Genomic DNA, 16,906 nt, shown 5'->3' with positions numbered 1-16,906 from the left:
TGATGTTTGAATAATTTAACTAAGAGTTATTATGATTTTATAGATCCTTCATTCGTGTAATTGCTTTGTGCTCAGGACAGTTATTCCCAGTGGAAACCAAGACACTAAGAGAAGTGACTATCATCATAGATAAGAAGACTGAAGCCCAGACATTGGGAGAGTCTCAGGATTCTCCAGGCACTGGCAGGCTCAGGATGCCCACTGTAGTCTGATTTGGCCTTGCCTTATCAGGTATTTTCTTTTCCTTCTTCCACTTTCTACCTATCTGTCCCTTCTCTGTCATCCTTCTAGGTCCAGATTGGAAAAATGAACAGAGGCCAGGACTACCTTCATCCACATAACTTCTTTGTCTAAAGTAGTAGACTTGCAGTATATGATCATCTGTTTTGTTAGCACATTACTTAATGGAGAGTTATATTAGTGAATTCATTTGTTGGGATTATTTAACTGGGTTATTTAACCCAGTTTGTTAAGCATTTACCATATGGGCAGGTACCATGAATAGTAGATGTTTTCCAGAAGTACTTTCAGTGTTTAAAACAACTCTGCCACTGTAGGTATGTTGGTTCAGGTTTCCATTTGTGGAAATAAGGTTCAGATTAAGTAATTGGTATAAAATGACATAAATGACCTAAGCAGGATCCTATCTGGGATGACTGGTTCTCAAATCTGGCTCATTTTTCCGTTAACCACATAACTTCTTGTGGAGGACAGTTTAAGATGGATGAAATCACTAATTTGTAATAATGCAGCAGGAACCAAGTAAATTTCTAGGTGGTAATTTTTAAAAAAATATTTTTAGTTGTTGATGGACCTTTATTCATTTATTTATATGCAGTGCTGAGAATCGAACCCAGTGCCTCACACATGTAAGGCAAGAGCTCTACCACAGCCACAACCCCAGCCCTCTAGGTGGTAATTTTAATAGCTATTTTATATGAGCTGTATTTATGAAGGTGTATCACACCTACAGAGAAAGGCATGCACCAAAAAAGTACCTGTAGATGAATTTTTGGAATGAATGCCCCTGAGTAACCAGAATTCATGTCAGGAAACAGAACACCATACCCTAAGAGTCCCCCTCTTGAAAAACCTTCTCTTCATTATCTACTCTCAAGATAAACATTGTCCTAATATCCAACACTCGAGGGTGTTTTTGCCTATGTTTCAACATTGCATACATAGGATTACCTAATAAATGCTCCTTTGGGCCCTCTTAAATTCAGCATTGTATTTGTGAAATTCAGCTATGCCCTTGCTTGTGTTTTTCACCCATTCATTCTTAACTGCTATATAGTATTCTATTGTTTTAGCACAATACAACATATTCATTCATCGTACTGTCCATGGACATTTGGATTGCTTCTAGCTTTTGTCTATTTTGAAACGGTACTGCGGTAGAAATTCTTATAAGAATAAATATTTTGTGCTGCTATAAACATTGATGTGGTTGTGTCCCTGTAGCTAAACTGTGGAACCAACCTAGATGCCCCTCAGTAGATGAATGGATTTAAAACATGTGGAATATATACACAATGGAATATTATTCAGGAATAAAAGAGAATAAAATCATAACATTTGCAAGTAAATGGATGGTGTTGGAGAAAATAATGTAAAGTGAAGTTAGCCAATCCCCAAAAACAAATACTGAATGTTTCCTCTGATATAAGATGACTGACCCATAATGGGGTAGGGAGGGGGAGCATGGGGGGAATAGACGAACTCTATATAGGGCAGAAGGGTGAGAGGCGAAGGGAGGGGGCAGGGGATTAGCAATGATGGTGGAATGTGATGGACATGGTTATCCAAAGTACATGTATAAAGACATGAATTGGTGTGAACATACTTTATATACAACCAGAGATATGAAAAATTGTGCTCTGTATGTGTAATAAGAATTGTAATGCATTCCATTCTGCTGTCATGTATTTATAAAATAAAATGAATTAAATATTTTAAAAAAGAAAAAAATATTTTAAAGAAAATGCCTTTCTAGCCTCCTGTCCCCATTTTCATGTTACCTTTTATAAGATGTTTTCAGTTTGGGATTGTAATGCTATTATATTAGAAAGCTTCTGAAATCATGTCGAGAGGCAGAGAATTCTTCCATCTATTTTCCCAGTCCAGAAGCATGGAATGCCTGAGAGCTTCTCGTTGGAATCAGACAAACTTGGGTTTGAATCCTGGTTTTTGTCCTTCCATGTCTGTAACCTTGGGCAGCAGTAATTAAGTTATTGTTATTAATCACTGTTCATTACCAGTGACAGCACTAAAACCACTAACATTTATTGAAGGTGCACTGTGTGTTAGGCAATGAATTTGTAAGCATTTCTCATTTACTCTTTCTAAAAATCTGTGAGATTATCTGTCATTCCTTTTCGAACTAGTGAAGATGCTTACCCAAGATCACCCTTCACAGTAAGTGAAGAGCTAGCCTGTAGAACCAGTCAACCTAATGTGGAGCCCTGTCTCAACTGTCCACCTCAATTGGAGAAAACAGGGAAGAAGAACCTCTATTCAAGGACCCAGGAGGCTTGAATGGTGGGGAGGAGCTTATGTACACATATAAGAGAGACACTCAGAATGGGCTCCTTTTATCTCATGTCTATAAATGGCAAATACTTTTGGTGTGTGTTTTTATTAACAGCACTGAGTGTCCCATGAGGCATTGTGGCTCCTCCTCATGCTGTCCTTATGACAGCATAGTTGGCATTCAAACTCAGGACACTCAGGGCTTTGCCCATTGCCACCTACCTCATGGCCCCACCTCACCCCGACCAGCTTATCTTGGATATTGGTGTGTGTTCTGACTTCTGGATATTTCTTGTCCTGCGTCTCTTCTTCCTTTCCCATCTTCTAAATATAAAAATGTGCTTTATTTTAAAAAAATGCATTTTGGGGGGATGAAAAAACTGATGAGAAAATGAATTTGATATTTTCCCAAGAGCATCACTATTTGACATTTGTACAGCAGCATATGGGACAAATTCGTTGAGAATTCTCTCTTGTTTATAATGACTGACTTGGGACTGTAGGGTCTCTCCTATAGCAATAATGGAGCTTGGCAAAGTACGAAAAAATATTTCTTCCCTTATGTGGATTGCTCTCATGGGGCATCTTTTCTAAGCTTTAGGGGCTGTAGCCCCAGAGGTCCTCTGGGCATTTGTCTGATGCCTTTAGGTGCCACATGATGTCATAGTGTACTGGTCCAAGGCTGAATTTTTAGGTTTGCCTCAAGGCCAGGCAGGTCAGGAATTTGTCAGCTGAAGCCAAGTGCCTTGGGAGAAATTCCTATCTTTAAATTCATTCTCCTGGCTGTCTAGAAACTCTGAGTACTAATGGAGATTGCTTTGGATCCAAGAGTGCCTGCCCTTTTTCAGGCTGATGCAGGCCTGGAATTTACCAGCCTCCAATCCTAAGTATCTTGGGTTTCTTGAGGTCTTGCCAGAGGATGCCAGAATCTCCTAGAGACAGCCTGGGAAATAGATTCTCTGCAAGAAATCCTTGGAATACTTTTAATTTTTCATGAGTTGTAGCAGTTCAAAAATATTCAGGGCTGGGGCTGTAGCTCAGTGGCAGAGTGCTTGCCTAGCATGTGAGGCACCGAGTTCAATCCTCAGCACCACATAAAAAAATAAATAAAATAAAGGCATGCTGTTCATCTATAATTATAAAATAATATTTTTTTTAAAAAATGTGTTTAGTCTAGACTGGTTGTAGTACACCTGTAAATTGTGGGCATTGCTATAGGATAAATGACTTTTAAACAGAATTCAAGTATGAATGCTTCCAGGGAGAATTTGTTTTTTAATATTTAAGTAAACATGAAAATTACCATAATCTCTGTTCTGATTTTTAAATCTCATCGCATTAGCTTTCAAATTTTATCTGTTTGACATAGAAATATGCAAGGATAGAGCCAAAGTAATATGATGGGGAAATTGTTGCAATGTGTTTATGAGCCCAGTTGTGAAAGTGTTCAGCAGACCTGGGAAGCAACCAAAATGAAATACTTGGGGTAGGCATAGAGCTGGGTCCAGAATGAACTTTGAAAGAGAGTGGGGGGAAAAAACCAAAAACTCAAAATCCATCTGTTAGGATGGGATTTCTTGATCCTTTGGGCTAGCCAAGTTTAGTAATGACTTTCATTTTCAGAACTTAAAAGCATAATTCTCATCGGGTGGCATTTTTAGGCATGCTTTTAGTATTTGCTAAAATGCAATTCTGTTGTTATTCAACTGCTTAAAATCTTTCAGGGAGTTCCATACACCTCCCCACAGCATAAAAAGGCCTTTTTTTTTTTTCTTGCTACACTCCAACACCCTCGCTGGAGCCATTAGAACCATTAGCCATGGAATGGAGCACCTTGATAGTGTGATAAACCTTTTTGTGCTTTTCAGCAGTTTCTTAGGTTTGTAGCATGAATGTACCTGGGAACCATTGAGTTTACCAGCCAGAAAGTCTATGGATATTTCAACTGAACTTGTGTTTTTGAAGAATCCAAGGCCTAGAGAGAAATAGTTTTGTATTCAAGGTTACTGAGACCTCTAAATAAAACATTTGATGGTGTTGGTGACATAGCTTGGCTAGTAATAGCTTCTACTTACTGACTGCTCACCTATGTCTTCTGTGTCAGGAATTATAGAGAGTACCTACATATATATTTCAATCAATTCTTGCAGTAATATTCATTGTAAAATGGGGAATTAGGTTCAAAGAAGGTAAGCTGTGTCTAAGATTTTGAATCAGTTTTGTTTCTCCTTCATTGAGCAGACCCTGGTTTTCTTTCATTGACTCGATACTTTTTGAAAAGTTACTTTATAGATCAGTGACTTGGCCAGTAGAGTATGACAATAAAGTCTTTGTGCTTATTTCTAGGAGATGTTTCATGTAGTAATACCACCTTGAAAAGTGCTTTCACTTCCAGGTTTTCTCTGTCATCTTTCCTCTCAGGCTTCTGGATTACTTGATGCTCTGTGCAGAACCCTCTGCCTGGCCTACCAGCCCTTTCAGCGCTGTACTTAGTTAATATCCAGGCAGCTCAGGGGCTCCCTCTACTGGTAGTTAACCCATGTCTTTGTTACTTTATTGAAGTAACACACTGAACAAATACAAGTGGTTTAAGAATAAAGGTGTAACCAGAGTGGTCTTTGTGGTGAAAGGGATGGTAAGATTTATGTTCCAATCCTGAATCACAAGGTGGTAATCAATGAGTACCAGGAAAAGAGAACAAAGAAAGTTCCATTGTTGTTAGAGTCTGGATAGTTTAATTACTGGAAGAGCTGACATTTATCTGGATTTGAAAGGACACTGAGATTTGGCTTTTGGAGATCCAGGAATGGAGCAGAAAGAGGGTGATCATGCATGCTGGAGGGAACAGAGCTTACAGAGGCATGCTGGGAGAGTGAGGGAAAAGGACTCAGGAAACTAAATCTAAAGTGAAGTCAGAAAAACATCAGTCTGTTCACCACCTGCACTGCAGCCATCCTGGGCTGAACCTCTTCTGGAGGGTTGTGCTAGCAGCACCCTGATTCTCTCCCTGCCTTCCCTCAGTCTGTTCCAAGCCCAACCACTGTAGCAGTGACCTTCGGAGGCAATCTTCTGTTGATTTGGTGTCATGGAGATTATCTGTGCGTTAGAGCTGAGAAATAGGACCTTTTATGGAACCTTGTAGCCACCTTTGTCTACTGATTAACTAGAATGAAATTGCCATTGACTTTTTAGACCACTGACTGCTTAGAGGTGTGCGTGGTGCATTTGAGGTTTAAGGCAAGGAGCACGGTGACTGTGGACTGCATATTGGTCAGGCTGGCTGAGATGGGTTCCCTGACTCACCATGAACAAGGTTTGTAATTCTCCACTTGGTTAAGGTTGCATGCATTCTCCGGTAGTCTCTAAGGAATGTTTGGGGTAATTTGTCACATGTTCCTTATCCTTCAGTAATTTTGAGTCTTGATATATACAGTGATATAAATATTTAAACAAAAGATGTAGCTACAGTTCTTCTATAATTGACTTCCTCTTTGGATTTTTATTTGCTTTATTTTCAAATTGTTGGTATAAAAATATAAAACATTACAGTTTGGAGGAGAAACAGGTTTTGAGATGAGAGGACATTGATTTTAGTTTTAGCTTTATGCTGCTGGCAATATAAGTGGGCACAGGATTTAAATTTTATTTCCCCATTTTATTTTCTGTTAAGTGAATGTTCTAGTTCTTTTATTTGTAAGGTCGTTGCCAGAATCAAATGTGGTTTTGTACCTGCATGTGCTGTATCCAAAGCTCTCTGTGATTGCTGGCTGCCACTTTGTATAGTTTCTAGTCAGATATGTTAAGAGTCCAGTAATGTCTAGAGACACTTCAGGGATTTGTGGAGACTTCGTTGGTGTCTTTGGCCCTGCTTTAATTTTAGCGGCTGCTGCTGCCTGTGCTTTTTTATTTTAGTTGCAAACATGTCTTTGCTCTCTTCTAGTGTCTCCCACCCTCGAATGTGCTGGAGGCCAAGGATGTACAACCTGCCTCCCCTTGTCCCTTCACTCTGCCCCCACCTTTCTTCTGTCACACCCTTCTTATCTGTGTGCTTGTGGGCCACCTCAATGGCGCCGACTTGCATTTAGGAGCTCATCCATGGAGGAGCTCCTTTTTAGTACAGATTTCATTTAGTTTAACATTTATTCAGTGCCTTGGTTGGCCTGGGTATCAAAAATTCTGGGGAAGAAGTTCTTCTTGCCCTGGCAGAGGACAGAAACCTGTGGTTAACCTGTGTCAGGATACATTTTGTGACAGAAGTACACATACGCTGCTGTTGGTACTAGTGGGGAAGGTGGCAGTGTTGGGTGTGAGCTGTTCGGATGTGCTTCTCCTCCTCCCACGCCTTCCTCTATTCTCTAATCATTCTTCTATCTATGGGAGTGGAACTAGCCAGGCAGTAAGTAATTGTGTACCATGGACTTTGTAGAAAGTCTGTGTAAAGAGGCCTGGTATCTGATTTTCAGTTTGGAAGTTGAAGTCACCACACCTGAACAGGAGAGCATAAATAGCATTGTAATTATCATGAATTACTGGCCAGGTTTGTTTTGCAGGCAGGGGAGCAGTTATGGGATCCATATCACGAGTTGAGTCTCAGGGTCCACAGTGACCCCGATGCCAGCCTTGGCCCCTATCTGCAGCCTATTGCCCAGCCAATCCTGTTCATCTCACCCCAGCCCCAACTAGGATTTTTTGTGTCTTACAAAATAGGACTGGTATTCACAGGGCACCCACTACGTGGCATGCACCACCCTAGCGGGTAGGAAAAGAGGGGGCCAAATGCCCTATTCCCCAGGAACTCCTCTTACTGAGGAGGACACATATACTTGAGTCATGGAATAGACAACTCCAGAGAGACCAGGAATGAGGACCAGAGGAGGCTGAGGCCTGAAAGGTTAAGGGACTCTGTCCAGGCACTTTAGCAAGTTGTTCCTTCTGTGAAACTCCAGTGACTCCATTCCCCTCTCTGCCCCAAAAGGCTCTTGCTACAAGGTCTCCTCCCTCCTCCCTGCTGTCTGCCTTCCTTTGATCCAGCCCTGGGGATAGAGCAGTGGAATGAAAGGTCACCCTTACCCTCAGGAACTCATGCCCTGTACATTCAGTCATAAATAAGTAAATTTGGTAGATAGCTCACTTGGGGAAGTGCTGGGGCTGGACTGTGGCTTTCAGCAGGGCTCTCAGGAATTCAGGCTCCTCTGAGCAGGTGCCTTTGGAGGACAGAGCTGAAAGGATTTGGGCTGGATGAAACCCACATGGCTCAAGTGAAGAGAGGAGGAGACATGACCAGGAGCATCACAGGTCAAATTAGACTGCTCTAGAAATTTCTGGCCTTGATGCAGGGTCAGGGCTTGTGAGTTTCCAGTGTAGATTCATTTGCTGAGACTGAAGGGACCTGGTGCCCAATGCTTGTTGCAAGATTGCTATTGTGACATGGTAGCAGGAGGCATCCTGTGTGACCACAGCACAAATATGAAAGGCAGTGACTAGAGTCAGGACACCAGACTCCTCTGCCCCATAGTCTCAGACATCACTGGAGAAAACCACTCTGCTCCTCGGTCCTGTGCTCCTCAGTTACCTTCAAAACACTTGGGATGATTTGCCGGTGATGTCCCTGATGTGGACCTGTCTAGTGTGCTGGACTGGTACAGCCAGGTTTCTGCTTTGAGAGAGAAGTCTTGGCAGAAAAGCCTGCAAGTAAGTCTTCTTTTTCTCTTTCAGACGGCCTTCTTGAGGATACCAGCCCCAAAGACTCATATCTCATCCCAAGAAACATCATGGCTGAGCCAGACTACATAGAAGATGACAATCCAGAACTCATTAAGCCCCAGAAATTGATCAATCCTGTCAAAACATCCCGGAACCATCAAGATCTTCACAGAGAACTCCTTATGAATCAAAAAAGGTACTGTAGTGTCTGGAGCATGGCTTCTGTACAGGGATTTTAATAACCAGATTTATCAGTGATTGTTTTTACAGAGGCTTTGAAGAGTTTTTATTTCCAGTAAACCAGCAGGTTACCTTGTGATTGTCCCACTTTGACATGTTAGAGAGAATTGTTTCTTGTTGAGGAATCTCTCAAGATCATGCAATAGATTTTTAGAATAAAAAAGGATAGAAATAAGCATGGGATTTAGGACAGTTTCTAGAGATAAGTATAGTAATTATATAAACTAGAGAAAGGGTTGAATAAATGAAAAGATGGGAGAATGAAATCAGCAAAAAACAAACTTTACCTGGAACATTGACCTTTGCTCCCATAACTACAAATTTGGCTCAGAGCTCTGCAGCAGTTAGTTCAATTTTTTTTTTCCAATTTACTTTTAGAGATTATAAGATAAAAACAGTTACTGCTTAGGAGAACCAGTATTCAGAGATCTTCTTGCTCTGCACCTGTGCTTCTCAATTTTATCATCTTTTTAGATTTGGCTCAGATTCCAGTAGCAGTCTTTAAATTTCCACCTGGTCACAGTCTGCTTCTAGGTCTGATAGTTATGACCCTTTGTCAGGTTCTTGGGTTCCATAGGCCTTTATTAGTAGTACAAAAGGGCAGTTTCCAAAAGGCATTATAAAGCATTGTATTTTTAGTAGTTGAAATGTCAGTATTGGAAACATCTTTTAAAAAAATAAGATGACACAATGGAATATTATTCAGTGTTAAAAGAGAATAAATCATGGCATTTGCAGGTAAATGGATGGCATTGGAGAAGATAATGCTAAGTGAAGTTAGCCAATCCCAAAAAACAAATGCCAAATGTTTTCTCTGATATAAGGAGGCCGATTCATAATGCGATGGAGTGGGGAGCATGGGAGGAAAAGATGAACTCTAGATAGGGCAAAGGGAAGGGAGAGGCAGGGAGGGGATGTGGGAGTAGGAAAGGCAGTGGAATGAGATGGACTTCATTACCCTAAGTACACGTATGAAGACACAAATGGTGTGACTATACATTGTATACAACCAGAGACATGAAAAATTGTGCTCTATATTAATTGTGTAATATGAATTGAATTGCATTCTGCTGTCATATTATAACAAATTAGACTAATTTTAAGAAAAGAAAAAAAAATAAGATGATTTCTAACAAATTAAGAGATTCAGTTTTCTATAAAAAATAATTTTTGGACAAATAAACCAGTTAAGTTGAACATGTCTCTAATGGTTCTTTGTCTTGTACATTTCTAAGTAAGTGGTTTCTAGCTCTCTGAGTTTTCAGCTGAACTTTTGAAATGCTTTACCAGACAAATAGTTTCTCAATGAATACTTTGCTGCTATACAGCATGGGAAAAGATAGGGGAGGTTGTAGTGACAACAGAGAAAAGTATTTATACTTGAACCCATGCAGGTGAAAATGGCTAAGCCAAGAAAGTAGATGAGGCAGGTCAAACTAGACAATTCCAAGATTCACAATCACACTGAAATCCAAATGCAGCCATCCCTTCGCCAAACAACAAAAACAATTAGACCAGGAGAGGTTTGGCTTAGGGGGCAGGCACGTGTGCTCTCTGATGGTTTGCTCCCCAGCTTCCTGCTCTGGCTGGTGATGTGTTCCTAGTGAGGAGTTGACTTCATTCATAGCTTGCAAGCATGCTTGAGGTTGAGATGAAGATGCAGTGCATATGGGCTTTTCCAGTTTGCCTCTGAATATTTAGTGTGTTTTGCTGATGTGAAGAAGAGTGAGGAAGAGAACGCTGTGTTTGTACAGGTGTGGAAAGTATGGGGGCATGCAGACCAAACAGTAACAGTTATATCTGGGTGCAGGAATGGGTAGGGCTTGATGGAGCAGGCACTACCTTATATACTTCTCATGGACACCACTGCATAGAATACAGTGCAGATGGTCCTCCCATGATTTGTTTAATGGGGCAAGTTTGGGGTATGCTTTCACTTTTTTTTTTTAATGGATCTGGATATACTGCCTGACTTTTTTTGGCAAAAATTCAAAGAGTACCTATTAAGTTCACAATTTTTAAACTAGGCTTTGCCCACTGTGATAGCTCCATGACCAGGAAGCAGACTTGAGAATTACTTGATCTTGGGTAGTATGAAGCCACCAGCCCTTGTCTCCCTGTCAGTCATGAAGGGATTGAAAGTACTTGTTATGTGTATGTCAGAATTGAAGAGAATCAAATGTTCTTATGCAAGGGGTAATATTGTTATTTACAAAATTTGGAGATGCTCATTTCTGCCCCTCCACAGTCTCTGCATTCTGATCCACTTAGAGAAGCACACAGGCAGAGCTTAATGTCTCCCATTTGGCACAGAAAGTTAAGTGACTCACTATGATTAAATATTAACTGAAGGTCTATGACTTCTTGACTGTTATAAGTGCAGAATTTTTATCACATAAGCACCACTTTCCTGAATTATCTGTTACTAAGTATTTTATCTTATTGTCACCATCATGTAAAATCTTTGAGCAGAAAATGAATACTGTAGAATAGTTAAACCCATTTATAAGTTGCAATGAAATATCAGCTTAAAGTATCATATATCAAAGTTCTTTCATTAAGTTTTGCAGAAGAATGTCTTCTAACAATAATTTAAGTGAATTTTGCTGGTGGAATACAGTGAAAGAAAAATCTTTAAAATCTAAATTATTCAGATAAGATAACTAAACTCTTAATCCTAAAATTTAATTCTCTTAATTCTATCTATAGTGTCAAATCAAGACTTTCTATTAGTCATGAAACTAAGAAGCTTCTTAGTCTTTTTTCAGATTATTTTAAGAAAGGTTTTTTAGTGATTAATGACTCTTCTAACTGAACAGCAAGAGTGCTCAAAAGCAACCTTTAATGTGCTGATTAAAGATTTGATTTCTAGAATATTCTGTCTGTATTTTCATACCTCTATTCAGTCTTGATAACTATGAGGCAAACTGTAATTAAATCAGAAACATGACTCCTCCTTGTTTCTTTGGAAATTTGACCAAATTAATTTTTTTAATTAAAAGTTCTGCTAATATTTGAAATTTGAGAAAGTAGGACATATATATTATTTTGTCTTTGTGTCCTTATCATCAAAGACAGATCATACTGATCTTTACTCTGTAAACAACTACATTGAAAATTTTTATTGAGATTTTTAAAAAATGAAGTAGGAAAGATGCCAGAATTTTTTAATTTCTAAATTACTGAGGAAGTGTAATATTGAAGATTCATTTATAGGTGTGATTGTGTGACTTTGAAAGCAGCTAAGAAAGATATGTTCTTGATTTTCTTATAACTAGAACCTCATTCTGGGAACTCTTGATTTACCAGTTGTTCAACTGACTCCTATGTAAGTTGATTGGAGTAGTTCAAAGAACGACTGCCTGGACTGATGTCCCGTCCTCCAGATCAGTAGTGAGCAGCAGGGGCAGGCAGTGGTGGGCAGGTGTAGCACTTCTGTGATCCCAGGCTGAGTCTATAGTCAGCCCAGTGTGAACCGCTCTTGAGTCAAGTGTATATATACAGCTATGCAGCATGAGTGTGGACGTCAGCCATTATTGACCCTGTATGGTCTGAAATCAACAGTGTTTCCTGTTCTATGGTTTATTTTGTTTTTATTTTAAATGACCTTAATAAATTTTAATGTCAAGTTGAGGTTGCTGATGAGCTAGTAGAGTCAGGCCAAAGTAAATAACTAGGGGAGACAAAAAGGAAGAGATAAGTGGTCGTATCCGGCATCCTGGAAAGCCTGGCTGGAGAAAATCCCAAGGAAATGGCAAAGTACATTATTATAGTCAGCTACTTCATCACTGTGACTAAAAGACCCAGCCAGAACAAATATAGAGGAGGAAAGGTTTATTTAGGGGCTCACCATTTCAGAGGTCTCTGTCCATAGTGGCTGGCTGCATTCCTCAGGGCTCAAGGTAAGGCAGGACATCATCATGTCAGAAGAGTGTGACAAAGAGAAGAAGCTCACATTATGATCAGGCAGCAGAGAGAGACTCCATTCACCAGATACAAAATATATACCCCAACACTATTCCCACCCCCAGCCTTCAGCTACCACTCAGTCAATCCTTGTTGGGGAATTAATTCACTGATTGGGTTAAGGCTGTCTCTCACAACCCAATCATTTCTTTTCTGAATCTTCTTGCATTGTCTCACGTGAGTTTTGGGGGACACCTCACATCCAAACTATAACAGACCTAGAGAAAAAGTGACTCTAAGCTGACATCAAACATAGATAGGAGTCCTACCTGAGAAAGTTTCAGTGGGTCTTTCCTTTGTCTTGTCTCAAACATTTCAGATGGATTGTTGCTAGTGAATAGCCTGTTTTGGTTTTATTTTCCTCCATTTAAAGAAATGGCCACCTAATTTATCTCTCAGAAGAGTAGAGTTTCCTTGAAGCCTGAATTTCATGTATTATAAATAAACCATGTATCTGAGGTGGTCTAGGTGGAAAGAACAGTAGACTGACAGTTAGGAGATGATTGATTGCTCCGCCTGGCCATGACCCTTGGAAATGATATAATCTTGGTCACAGAGACCGTTTCTTTTTTGGATCTGAAAATGGAGAATAGGAAGAGGTTTCTAGGGTAGGAAAAAGTTTTGTGATAACCTGTCCCTGGACTGCATTAATGCATGAGGTCAGAGACTATGCCTTGGGAATCCTCCTCCAGTGGAGCCTCCTCAAGTCTTGGGCATTTATCTCTCTGTGGTGGGTACATATCATACCCATTGCATGAGGGTATTTCTCCACCGGATTATCCCCTTCTCCATCACCCTGTTTTGTGTAGTCTAATTCTTGCACATAGTAGGTTCTCAATACATTTTTATTGAATAAGGATTTTACAAATTCTTTGGAAGATGTTCTTCTCCTTTCTTTGATGATGGTGAGTTTCTGAGCACTCCCATTAACTGCTTAGCTTAGGAGTAGGTATCGGAGGTGTGCTGATTCTACAGACCTCTTTTCTGTGGCTGATACCTTCAATTACATTTTTATTCATGGTTAACATTTCTCATTTTCATTAATGCTTTTTTTTTCAGGGGTCTTGCCCCTCAGAATAAACCAGAATTGCAGAAGGTGATGGAAAAGAGAAAACGAGACCAAGTAATCAAGCAGAAGGAAGAAGAAGCACAAAAGAAGAAATCTGACCTGGAAATAGAACTTTTAAAACGGCAGCAGAAGTTGGAGCAGGTAAGAGTGACTGGGGGAAAGTATTCTTTCTCATTTCTGAGAAATAAGGATGTTGGAGCAAGCAGAATCTCCCAGACATATCAGATATAAACATTGTTGCCTTGAAAGAAAAGAAACAAAATGTCAGCAGATGGCGTATATTATACTCCAGGCAGAGGCAGGAATTCTATTGAAGACCTAAAAGAAATGCTCAAGGCAAAGGCAAATCAGAGAAATATCGCTGAATTCACAGAGTACTGGAGTAATTTATGCAGCTCAGCCTCACTTGGACTGCAGGGCAACTGCGTGTTCTTCTCGGGATTTTGTTTTCTTGGCTTTGACTTTTTCATTCCTGTCTTCTCATGCTGTCGTTGGTAGTAACAACCAGTTGGGTGCTGCCTCTGCAGAATCAGTCCTTCCTCCCTCTTTCCCTCCCTTGCTTTTCTTCTTTCTTTCTATTGGGAGACCAAGAGAGAATTTCTTCCATTGGAATGAGAGGAGTGCCTTGAAAAGCCTCTCAGTTTGTAAATAATTTTCCTGGTTTTGAATTTCATTTAGCTTGAACTGGAGAAGCAGAAATTGCAAGAAGAGCAAGAAAATGCCCCGGAGTTTGTGAAGGTGAAAGGCAATCTCAGGAGAACAGGCCAAGAGGTGGCCCAAGCCCAGGAGTCCTAGGCGGAGGCTGTCTGGAAACCTGGTGTGTCCTGCCATCACCGCAAGAGCTGTGTCTAGGTGCCTCCTCTGCATTTGTCTCAGGGCCAGAGCCCCTGGAGAGAATTCCAGCCAGCCAAGAATCTTGACTATGACAAGGATTTGATTTGATTTTACTACAGTCTGGATGGATAAATTATCTATGAAAATTGTAGTTCCCATTCGCCAAATGAAGGACATTGACCAGCACGTAAGTTGGAATAATGGACCTGTGTTCAGAGACCTAAAGCAAAAAAAAAAAAAAAGGAAGAGGACCCTGGAAAAAAATATTGAGAGCTGCACTACTTGGTTTTTCTTCCAATCTGAGTTCAGTGAAGCAAATATTATTTTCTTTGAAGAGCTAAAGAAAATGTGTTTATTTCTTCTTTTGGTTATCTACAAGATAATTTAGATTACATAGAAGTGCATTTAATCAGTTACATCCAATATTTGTAAATTCTACTTTGAGAATTCAAAATTTTCTTGTTTAATTTATACTTTCACCCATGTTAGAATTAACAGTGGAGAATGTTAATGTTGAGCACAGCTATTACCATTGTTGGCATCAAAATTCAGAAATAGATTAAGAAGGTATAAAAACATGTAAAGATTGATGTTGGTCTGTTTTAATTTCTTTCAGTTCTATGCTTTGTGGAGGCATCCACTTCCCAGAAGGTATCTCATGTAAATTCATTTATTGCTTTGATAACCAGCATGTTTTCAGTTCAGTTTTATTTTTAAATTTCTTGCTGAGATACTTCTTTCAGGAAAAGAAAAAAATCCTCGTTCCTTTGGAAAACAGAAGTAGTCTGTATAGCCCAGCGTTAGTGTCAAAAGTAAAGAGTACAAAAATCTTAATTTCTCTTGAGCACAGTGCAGGGAAAGTTCCCATTAGGAGCTGGATGGTAAGGTCTTCTTTAGGTATTTTAATGTGAAACAATTATCAGTTGATCTCAAGGAGGCTTTTTGGTTTGTACATTTTGAATATTAGTAGAATCCAAGCTTTGAAAACTTTTTGATTGATGATTGTGTATTTCTTTACTCTTTTTTTTTTCTTATGAAGGAAAACTTTTACCACTCTCTCAGTGTGATGCTGTTGGTAAGGATAATGTTGATGACTACTGTATTGCATCTCTCAGGAGAAACTGAGGTGCAGGGAGAAGAGACTCAGTTTCCTTATGTTAACTAGCATGCTATTCAAAGACATCCAAGTTGCAAATAATAGCAAATTCTCATGAAAAGTTAATTTTATACTGCTGACATGGAAGAATTCTTGTGGATTTAGTATGTTCTTCGTAGAGATGATTCAGCCTTTCTACATCAGAGGCTTTTATACTTCCTTTACAACTCATAGAAAGTTGGATTCAGAGCTTTAGAATCCTTAACTAGCAAGTAGACATTAGCTTTCTATGGGAGATGCTTTAGTTTTAGTAATCAACAGGCCCACATTCAGTCCCAATGTGAACAAAATAAGATTAAATAGATGATAATATACTGCTAGTTAGAGAAATATATTAGCTGTTTATACCTGAAATGGATTATTTGTCTCATCAGCAAATATTATTTAAATAAGACATGCTGAGGTTGCTCTAAAATAGTTTGCTGTTGAAGATTAGAATGGTAACAGTTTTCTTATTATTCCCTTTGAGAGAAGAAAGTGAGGTACGTGATCATCTTGAAAGAACATTCCTTATTGCACATTAATTAGAGTTCTTCCTCTGTCTTTGTGGACTTAACGGTGTGATCTGTAAAGTGAAGATTCTAGACTGGCTCCTATCTTTATCTAATAGGATGTTTGATCTTGAAATCTGTTCCTTGAAGCAGTTTTGCCACTTGACAAAAATCTCAAGGGCTGGAAGGACCAATTCTGTTCCTAGAACTTCCTTAGGATTCATTCAACACTGGGAAAAAGTTAATTAAAAAAGCATTTCCCTTCTAATTGCACTAAGATCTGCAGAATTGATTGTAGCTATACTACAAGGTCTGGCCTAAAGAGGACTTGTAAATGGTGTAGAGTGATGGGTGTGGCTCAGTAGCAGAGTGTATAGGAAAGGAAGCTTTGACATCATCTGGTCAGCTGGGCCTACAAGCTGGTGGTCAGTTTAAAAGGTGGTCAGTCTCTCCTGTACCTAGCACTATAAACTGAGGACTCATGAACATCTGAGCAGTTCTGTGCTTGGAGCCACCATTTGACAAAAATGGCTCCATTTTTCCATTCCGTGGTTTTCTTAAAATAGTTCAGTGTTTTATAGTCTCTTAATAGTAAAATAGTGTTGCTTTCTAAGCTATAACAGCTGACTTTATTCTTCTACTCTGAACAATCTTGCCTTGTTTGAGTGTATATAATATATATAAAGGGAGCCTTAATGGATTTGTTTTCATAATTTAATATTTTTTGTATTTGCTCTTGTATAATTGTTTTTAATGGAAAGTATTACAGAATTGAGGGTGGAATTCTTAGAACCAAAGTTATTCTTAATAAAAATCACCACATGCTTGGACCATGCAGCTGTGTTTGTCTGATCTGTTTAAGGTGAATGTCCAGAACCTGCTGCAGCTATGTTCAATTCAGAGATCAGAAGGTAG

At 39.4% G+C, this 16,906-nt stretch overlaps 1 protein-coding gene across 4 annotated transcripts in view; it reads left to right on the top strand.

The window, feature by feature from the left end:
- Positions 1-16,826, top strand: part of FAM107B (family with sequence similarity 107 member B) — a gene marked incomplete at its 5' end in the record, with an annotated part of 216,960 nt that extends 200,134 nt beyond the window's left edge. For all 4 annotated transcript variants that reach the window (XM_081298429.1, XM_081298431.1, XM_081298432.1 and 1 more), the window contains 3 exons: positions 8,248-8,431; positions 13,501-13,651; positions 14,189-16,826. In XM_081298429.1, coding sequence (XP_081154555.1) covers positions 8,248-8,431; positions 13,501-13,651; positions 14,189-14,305 — 452 coding nt within the window. In that variant the 3' untranslated portion in view covers positions 14,306-16,826. The remainder of the gene's footprint in view (positions 1-8,247; positions 8,432-13,500; positions 13,652-14,188) is intronic.
- Positions 16,827-16,906: the final 80 nt, after the last annotated feature.

Source organism: Spermophilus citellus (genome assembly GCF_964194105.1).
Source record: "Spermophilus citellus genome assembly, chromosome: 6".
Classification (NCBI taxonomy): domain Eukaryota; kingdom Metazoa; phylum Chordata; class Mammalia; order Rodentia; family Sciuridae; genus Spermophilus; species Spermophilus citellus.
Note: the sequence above shows the minus strand (reverse complement) of the source record. Positions and strands in the feature narration are given on the sequence as shown.